The sequence below is a fragment of the Micrasema longulum genome, unplaced genomic scaffold (assembly GCF_059751315.1).
Source record: "Micrasema longulum isolate JH-2025_06_02 unplaced genomic scaffold, ASM5975131v1 h1tg000219l, whole genome shotgun sequence".
In the NCBI taxonomy this organism is placed as follows: Eukaryota; Metazoa; Arthropoda; class Insecta; order Trichoptera; family Brachycentridae; genus Micrasema; species Micrasema longulum.
Window position 1 is genome coordinate 288,701 of NW_028277424.1, and position 9,575 is coordinate 298,275.

The following is a 9,575-nucleotide window of genomic DNA, read 5'->3' on the forward strand; positions in this document are numbered from 1 at the left end:
TTTTATGTTTTAAACTATTTTTTTATTGTATTATTTAAACCCTATAAATTGTATACATGGACAATATCCGTTAATAAATAAACGTTGTAAATGTCTAGACTTTTTATTTATTTATTTGTTTTTGCGCCACAACAGGCCAGGAGGCCCAATTACAGTGGTGAATTACATTACAAAATACCCAGCCTTTAGAAAAATAACATTTTAATTTTTGTGTTCTCATCGGGAATCGAACCCGTAACCTTCCGTGCGTGAGTCAAGCGTCTTGGCCACTACACCACGGAGGCCGCCTCCACATTTGCTTCTCAAAAAAGTTATCCGACATTTCATATGTATTCCAGAAGGTTTTTGTTTTATAATTAATGTCGGCCTCGTGGTGTAATGGTCAGCGCGTTAGTCTGGCATGCAAGAGGTCTCGGGTTCGATTCCCGGCATGGTTGATGTGAAATATTTATTTAAAAGGGTGTTTTCTCACTAGAATATTTCATAGTCCCTGGACTGGTACCTGAAGCGTAAGACTGATCATCTTACCTTCATGTAACAGAAATGATCAAGATACGCTGCGATTGGTGTACCAATGCAGTTCTCTATGCACCATTAGACGCGGAAAGGGAACGATGATGATGATGAATTAATGTTCAAATTTTTATTTTAATATTTGCTGTATTTCTAAAAATGAAATAATAATAAAAATAGTTATCATCTAGTCGTTGCTGGTTATGGTGTTGATAAAATAAAATAAAGTAGGTACTTTGTTCAGTAAGAGTTATGTGCCATTTGCGAACAATTTCACTAAGAGTTCTTTCGTAGCGTGCATGAACACGCTCTTTTACATGTCCGACCATCTGAATTGGCCGTCGCAGACATGAAGGTATAATTATTTTAGGGTTTAATCGAATAGTTAAATGATTTCAGTTTAAATAATCGACCGATTCATTTATTAGAATCTTTTGCGGTGTATTTGGAGTGATAATATATTTTTTCGTGTGCCGATGGCTTCTGTATACGTTGATGAAATTGTGGAGTGTTCTCTAATATTGTGGTTAGAAGTGACATGAGGCCGATGTCACTGTTATTTTTCGCCCGAGTGTGTGATATATTCATATTTTTGATTGGATTTTGTATAATATTGTTCCGTTCTTTATTTTAGCTCAACGTTTCATACCCGGCAACGGGTTGTCAAAAACTCTTTGAAGTTGTCGATGAACACAAGTTGCGTATCTTCTATGAGAAACGTCTTGGAGCCGAAATTCAGGCCGATGCACTTGGCGATGAATGGAAAAACTATGTTCTGCGTATTTCTGGTGGAAATGACAAGCAAGGATTTCCCATGAAGCAGGGAGTCCTGTCAACCGGTTAGTTATTCATCATGTTTTACCATTAAAATTATGTTTTGTGTCCGTGCTAATTTATATTACCGTGATTTGTCATGCAAAATAAATAGCTACTTCAAATTCACAATAAATTTAGTATCGACATTAATTTGTACTTTCTCAACTGAGCTGAGTAAATTATATTTTAAAATGTCTCCTGAATTGATATAATCAATTCAAATAAGATCAGAAGTGCATTGGTGTAGTGATTTAAACTGCGTTCAAACTAATACATTGCTGGAACTAACATAATCCCAAGAATAGAATACAATTTTTCTGTCACACAAACATTTCCCTAGCAATAGTTAATTGGTTGCACAATTACAGTGCTGATTATTAGCGATTGTTTTCTTGGAGATGACAATTAAAATATTTCATACTGGTATGTTTCTAAACTCACAATGAAAGTTCTCGCTTCTTGCTATTATTTTCTGAATATATTTTGGTTATTGGTTGTATTATTATCTGAAAATGTATTATTTTTGTTTTTTATTTCTATCGTTTGTACTTGATAATTTATTCTGTTAAATAATTTAGAATGTTCGTATTACAAATCTTTATCCGGATTCTCCAGTGTTCGATTCTAGAAAAGATCGATGTGAAATATTTTAACACTTTCGTGGTTATGCCGGCTATGGCCGTCATTTTCTTCCTGACACAGTCAGTCTAAAAGACATTGGTAGTGAAAAGACTGCTATAGTCCACGAACCATCAGCTACGGTCCAATCGGAAGTGATATATTTAAAAAAAATAAGAAAGTTAAGATATGTTTGGCCAATGTCAGATATTTTTTTTAATTACCATTTCTTTGTAGAGAGTCGATGTCAATTAACCGCCCTACCTTTGGGTTATTATTCAAAAAGTAGGTTAAAAATCATCGGGTTTTTTCCTCAGGGTTATTATTAAAAAATTAGGTATAAATTGTCAGGTTTATTTCCCAATATCAATACTTATTTTCAATGTACTAGACAACATTTTTAAACAATAGACTCATTATGAGTCAGAGATTCTTAACATAAGATGTCGCCGGATAATTTTTTGTTATAATATTCTATTTAATATTTTTTCAAATATATTTTGTACCAAATGTAATTCAAATGAGTTAGCCAGCGCTTTTGGTGTTCATTAATGAACACCCAACACCTTTCCTTCTGTCATTTTTTCATTACACTTTCAAGGTAAATAACTAAATACGTAGAGGCTTGTAAATTATTACTTTTTACCGATTCCTTCTTCATACAAACAAAACAAAAACACATCCGCTAATATTGACTGACCTCGAAATGAGTTGAAATTCTAAACTTGCCGCATAATGTATTCGTATGCATAGGGCGAGTAGGACTTTGACCGATCACGGACGTTTTTGTGGTTGCAGGCATACTTTACCCGGATATATGGGATACTGTTTGTTGCGTTCGGGCAATAATATTGCGGACATATTACGTATGTTCGTATGGATAGGGCAGTTAAAAAAAATATGTTTATCTATTTTATACATATTACCATAAATATATATATGGTAATGTTCTTTTTATCAATACTCGTTCAACAGTTTACTATAACGCCACAAAAATGGCTGAAAATTCTTGTGTTGCGATTTACGACATTGGCTCTTATAGATTTAAGCCACAATTATTATGTCCATATGAGTGGATCCTATTAGAAAAAAAGTGTCCGCAAAGGTGTTAAATCTAGATTAATTATTCGTTTTGTGTATTAGAAACAAGTTATTTTTTTTATAATGTAATCTACTTGCACATGAATTATTAATTACTTTTGCATACTGGAACCTCTTTTTATATAATAGATACGTTCCACACAGTATTCTGTAAAAAAGTATATTAAAAAAAAAACATAGATAGGTGCATAGGTTTTCACGGTCACTGTTATCAATATGTATCTTTTTTTGGTGATCCCGTGTAAGTTGGATTTTTTCCAATGTTTCGTCTACCATTGCAGGAGCCTATATTTTTGAAGAGTTATATATTTTGTAAGATCAATAATTAATAGTTTTTGTGTGAGAACTCTAAATTTAGAGCCTGGAGATTGAGGAGTGTTTAATAATGGAGTTCAATTTGCGATTACAGTTCGTGTGCGCTTGCTGTTGGCCAAAGGCCACTCCTGCTACAGACCTCGCCGCACTGGCGAGCGCAAGCGCAAGTCTGTCAGGGGGTGTATCGTGGACGCCAACCTCTCTGTCCTTGCCCTGGTAGTGGTGCGCAAGGGAGACCAGGAGATCCCCGGCCTCACTGACAGCACAGTGCCCCGTCGCCTGGGGCCCAAGAGGGCTTCCCGCATCCGCAAGCTCTTCAACCTGTCTAAGGAGGACGATGTCCGGCGGTACGTCATCAAGAGGGCTCTGCCCGTCAAAGAGGGCAAGCCCAAGAGGTTTAAGGTACATTTCAAGATACTCTGAAGATGTTTAATTTAACAGGATATTTATGTTTTATTGAGTACTATTACATGATAATGAAACACCTATACATGTAAGTGAATGTGATGCTTTATATCACAAATGACGTCGCATCCTCGGCGGGCCACTGGTTTATCCTGAGGATGGAGTGCTCGCTCCCTAACTAATATATCCTGCTTGGAGGGGGAGATTTAGTAATATGAGGATATTTACCCTCCACTCCTTAAAGACCAGGGCTTGGGGGGTGAGAACTGATTTATGGGGACCCGTCGCGATAAATCTACCTACACAGGTCGCAGTAATGTCAGGAGCTTATATAGCACCGACCCTCATTCTTCAGAATAAGAGTACTTTTTACAATATACTAGTTTGAATAAGCGGGATATTTTTCAGTGCTTTTTTTGCCAGTAGCAAATGGTTTTGTGGTCGTCACCAAAACATATTTGAGTTCTGGTGTGAATATAGTCATAGTGATTTTTAAATTTAATGTCAAATATTATTGAATCCGGGTTGTGGCCTGTGGTTAGTGTCTCAGACTCACGGATCAAAGGTCCGTGGTTCGAATCCCACTCTACTCCAACTTGATTATCATTTTCTAATAGTGAGTTATTTACAACTCGTTGAAAATGGCCCTCAAAATTAAATATTTGGGTAAATCATAAGAACGCAAATATTTTCTTTTAAAAAAAAAAATTCATTTAATAAATTTATAAAATGAATTTTATAAAATAATTCTAAAAATTTTGGGGATATTATTATTATTATTATAATGCGTAACACAGCTGTCTAGCAGGTAAATAGGAGAACACCATACAAATAAATATCCTATGTTAAATTACTGTAAATAATAACTTTGGAAAAAATACATAATTGTGTTTTCAAGCATTTTCACATATTTTTTTTTTAATGTCTATACAGGTTTTTAGGTCTTCTAAATAAAATCATTGAAAATATATCATTTGTATCAATTAGTTTTGTGTCTAAATGGAACTATATGATTGGTCGGGGGAGGGGAATTCTACCCTTTTAAACTGTGGCTTTATACTATATCCCTTTAACCCTTTATAGGACACATAGAACAAAATGTTACATAAATATAACACTAGAATTGAGGTCTATATTTTTTATAATTACTGTATTTTGCGGACGATAAGACGCACCCCATTTTTTGTTTAATTTTCAGACAAAAAAAGTGCATTTTATGGTCCGAAAAATACGCTAATAAGTTTTAGTTTCATGTCACAAGACTATCGTAATGGCGTGCACTGGTAGATCAGTCTACCACTCTGATTTTCAAATTCAATATTTTTATTATCTTCAAAAAGAACATATTTTATTAGGTTTGGAAGACGTAAATCAAAACAAAATATGTGTCCTGTAAAGGGTCAATTGAAACATTCTCAGGTTATATTCTGAAGATGAAGGCATTAGAAAAACATTGTACAAGAGTTTTCCCAAAATTGATGCAGTTTTTAACCAAGGATTAGGGTTTTTGTATCCTAATATCTGAATATCAGCTGCTAGATAAAATGGCTCTTGCTTACCCCACACTTTAATAATTATTTAATGTGTGATATTTTTTGAGGCCTACAGTCATATTGCTAAACTATTGAGCTTCAGTGTAGTATGAATAGAAAATTTCAGTTTAGTAACAGTCATAGTCAAATTAACAAGACATAAGAGTAAACATTTCAAATGAAAAGTTACAAGTTAGTAATAATAATTGTAAATGTAGGCCCCCAAGATCCAGCGCCTGGTAACACCCGTAGTGTTGCAACGCAAGCGTCACCGTCTCGCCCTGAAGAAGAAGCGCGCTCAGCACCGCAAGGAGTCCCACGCTGAATATGTTAAACTTATCGCCAAGAGGACCAAGGAAGCCAAGGTAATAATAATATTAATCACGTTTTCTCATTTTCCCTATTTTATTTCATTTCATTAGAGCTTTTGCAGGCAGTAGTTTTAGAATTTTTTGAACAGCTATGCTTATTTCATTTTAATAGAATTGATTATGTACAATATTTATGCAAAAATATTACTATTGTAAACATTTTTTATTTAGTTTACAGTTTAACCACGCATTTGCACTAAATCAAGAGCAATGTATGAATTAAACTGTTAGATTAATGGCTCATTCTTACCCCACACGATTCATCAGTGAACTTGTGGTATTGTTTGTAGCTACATAACATACACGTTGGTTCTGTCACATAACGAGGAAAATGTGAAATGTGTATTTCGATGCCAAATATTTCCAATTTTCATTAGTGTGTAGGTATTAGAATTTTTATTGCATGCTGATGCATTCTTTTCTTAAATAATATTAAGAGTTTTACTTTAAGATACTAAAATTCAGATTCACAGATGAAATATACTGTCAGATTTTTATACCCACATAGATATTGATTATACCCACACACTATAACAAAAAGACACTAAATAAACGAAGGCTGCGTGGCAAGTACAGGCTCATTAACAAATAACGAATTTTACAGGAAAGCAAAAAGAAGAATTAAAACCACATTTGAGAGACGCTTTAATGATGTATTTAATAAAATAGGTTTTTAATGAATGTAATACAGTAAAATCTCATTTTGTTTTGAAATGTTTTCACACTTTTTACGCTGAAATATTCAGGTCCTATTTTTTTTCCCACACATTCTCATTCAAATGTTGCCCCCAATCAATGTTTTGAAAATCTTTTGATGTGTCAAAAAACACCGAGCCCCGCGCTGCTGTGTTTCTCAAAATGGAGAATAAAAGCAAGTTTAAAAAAAGTAAATTATTATCTCAAACTAAATTGAAGGTAGGTGCAGTAATTTTCCATTGTATTTTGATACATTTTTCAAGCAAATACATTCTTAGTAACATTCCGATGTCCTTTGTGGTTAGTTTTTCATTATATCTTTGTAAATTTATTCGTTTTTTTGAACAAAAATGTCATATTGACATTTAACTAAATTGTGACAGGCAGTTGACGCATGGTTAAGAAGAATAAAGTCTTTATATCAATAAATTACGATGCAGAAAGTGTAAAAATGTGGCAATTGAAATATTAATTGAAGTTATAAACCTAATGTGAAAAAAATATGGTGTAAATAGTTACATAAAACACCTTTTCCAAGATGTATATAACAGCTGAAATTCCGTAGTACCATAGTAAAAAAAAATGATTCCCTATAAATACATTTTTCCAATATTTAGGGGAAAAATTACTTCAAGCAAATTTTAATTTTCCTGCTCTTTTATTAATTTAAGTATGTGTAATTTTTTTTATTCAATAAAAAAAACAATATTGATTTAATAAATATGAAATATTTTTAATGAAATCATAGAAAATTAGTAAAAGTATTTATCATGAAAATTTTTCTGCCAGTATTCCTTATTGTTTTCCAAAAAAAGAAACAAAAATGTCTGCATACTTCGACTGAACTGACAAAAATGATTTTGTTGCGTCAATTGTCGCATTTTGACTTTTTTTGCCAGTTGACCCCATATTTATTTCCTACAATTTATAAGACAGTGGGCCATATTTAGTTGGTCTTTAATATTCCGGTTTATTGAACTCATTCAGGAAAAAAAAATGGCATTAATATTTTTAAAATCGAAAAAATGTAATGAATGTGCCAAATCCTTCAAATACAAAATGCCTTACAAACATTATTATTACAGTTTATAAATTATTAATATTTTAGTTAAATTACATCTATTTTGAATTAAAATTATTTTAAATTGCATTTAATTATATATACATATTGTAAATTTAATTTTGGCCTATTTAACATTTTTAATTTTTGTTTTGTGATTATTGGTGTTCACATATAATTGGAGAAAGGTGTTTAGTATTATTAATTTTTATTTTATACATTGTGGTATTTTTTACTGTTTGTGACCTGAAAAAAAAAAGTAAAAATGAGAGCATTTAGTTATTTAAGACTTCTGTCAATAAAATATTTACATCTTACAAGTCTTAATCTTTTATACTGTAGTTTTGCTGAAACTAAATACCAATTTTTCTCGTTACAGGCCAAACGTCAACAACAACTTAAACAGCGTCGCCGCTCTGCGTCTCTCCGTGAGTCCAAGAGCTCCAATGCCAGTGCCCCCTCCACCAAGTGATTGGCACACCTTACACTAATGTTTACAGAAAAATAAACAAAAAAATAACAAAAACATCATGCCAGACTTTTCATTTTACCTAATGTTGCTGGCCAGCACGAGTGCAATCAATTTGTTTAGGTATTTTTCTCCTAATTAACGAGTTATTGAGTCTTCCAAAGTATGATATATAGAAATACAATTTCATGTGTGCCGATATAGGTTAACGAGGTTTGTAAAAAAAGTTCACAATTATGTTTGATCTGGCAAAACTGGTGGTTTTCCATTTGAAAGGGATGAAGGTTAACATTTCATGCGCCGTCAGGATTGAGTTTGAATGCTAGTAACATGCAATGGCCTGTAGCTATTATTTTCTTGGTTCTTTCTTATGTGTTTTGAACATTAAACATCTTCAAAAAGGTGTGCTATCAAGTTTTGTTTCAGACTTTGGCACGATGACACTGAAACTTTTTAAAAACTTCTACAGATCTATGGAGACGGTGTGTTGTCAAGGGTCCAGGTTTTCAGGTGGTGTAAGGCATTTCAGCAGTTTTTTTTTTGGATTTGTTAATAGACTAAGTCGAAGTTTTGTCATCATTCCCTTTCCGCACCTAATGGTGCGTAAGGCACTGCATTGGTACTCTAATCACAGCGTATCTTAATCATTTTTGTCATATAAAGGTAAGATGATCAGTCCTACACCTAAGGTACCAGTCCAGGGACTATTAAATATTCTAGTGTGAAAACACCCTTTCAAATAAATATTTCAAATTAACCATGCCAGGAATCGAACCTGAGACCTCTGCGTCGTAGGCAAATACGCTGACCATTACACCACCAGGCCGACAAAAGTTTTTTAATTACTCAGTGCTTGACGTCACTAGTTCTCTTCGGGGAGTTCACCTGATCGGTGGGTTGGTTTCCTGGAAACTGGAAATCTATCATTGGTTGATTTAAAAATTTAGATGAACTTGTGACGTCATTTAAAGTAGTTTTTATTAAAATTATTTTTATAAATTTTTCATACATTTCAGAGAGGCTTCGAATTACAATTAAATGCTCTTATTTTTACCGCGTGTAAGAAAATATTATTTATATACAATTTCCCATAGTACTGAACTTTCATTTATTTATTTATTTATTTATTTATTGTGGATAACTTATATAGCGCCATTTTCGTAATAAAATACCTCAAGGGCGCTTTACATGGTGATTCTATTGTTAAGTTAATTTAATTGAAGCTTTTAAATTTGTAATTTAATTAAAATAATTTATTTTGTTGTCACGTGCTACGGATTTATTCAAATGATTTAATTGACAGAATGATCAGCAAAGAGTTCAACTTCAGCTCCTGTTTTTTTTTTTTATTAGGATCTAGAGAAAAACGGGAGGGATGTGTTTTTGGTAAGCAAAAATATCCTTGCGTTTCCTCGGCCTACTAATTCACCAGATTTGAGTCCTTTTCCAGGAGTAAAGATTCACCTTGAAGAACACCATTGAACTGACCAGTTAAAGACGACTCTAGTATCGAAGTTCCAGCACTCCTATTAACAATTGAAAAACGATCTCCAGCACTGTCTGACCTTCCAAGGCACACGGAATAATTTTTAAGTTGTTTTGAAAATAAAGTATTAAAACATAGTCATTGCTTTATTTATATCCCTCATACATCTGTAGGTATAATTGTCGTAAATTGG

At 33.1% G+C, this 9,575-nt stretch overlaps 1 protein-coding gene across 1 annotated transcript; it reads left to right on the forward strand.

Annotated features, from left to right (window-relative positions):
* Positions 1-820: 820 nt before the first annotated feature.
* On the forward strand, positions 821-7,958 carry RpS6 (ribosomal protein S6). The gene is made up of 5 exons (XM_088243610.1): positions 821-868; positions 1,148-1,352; positions 3,458-3,765; positions 5,519-5,665; positions 7,807-7,958. Exons 1-5 carry the CDS (start codon positions 863-865, stop codon positions 7,897-7,899), a joined length of 759 nt encoding a protein of 252 aa, XP_088099736.1. The 5' UTR covers positions 821-862; the 3' UTR covers positions 7,900-7,958.
* The last annotated feature ends 1,617 nt before the right edge of the window (positions 7,959-9,575 follow it).

Bases quoted from the DNA above. Each gene is read 5' to 3' on its own strand.
- RpS6 (XM_088243610.1), top strand. The intron at 1,353-3,457 runs GTTAGTTATTCA...TTGCGATTACAG, and splicing joins GCAGGGAGTCCTGTCAACCG to TTCGTGTGCGCTTGCTGTTG. The intron at 3,766-5,518 runs GTACATTTCAAG...TTGTAAATGTAG, and splicing joins GCAAGCCCAAGAGGTTTAAG to GCCCCCAAGATCCAGCGCCT.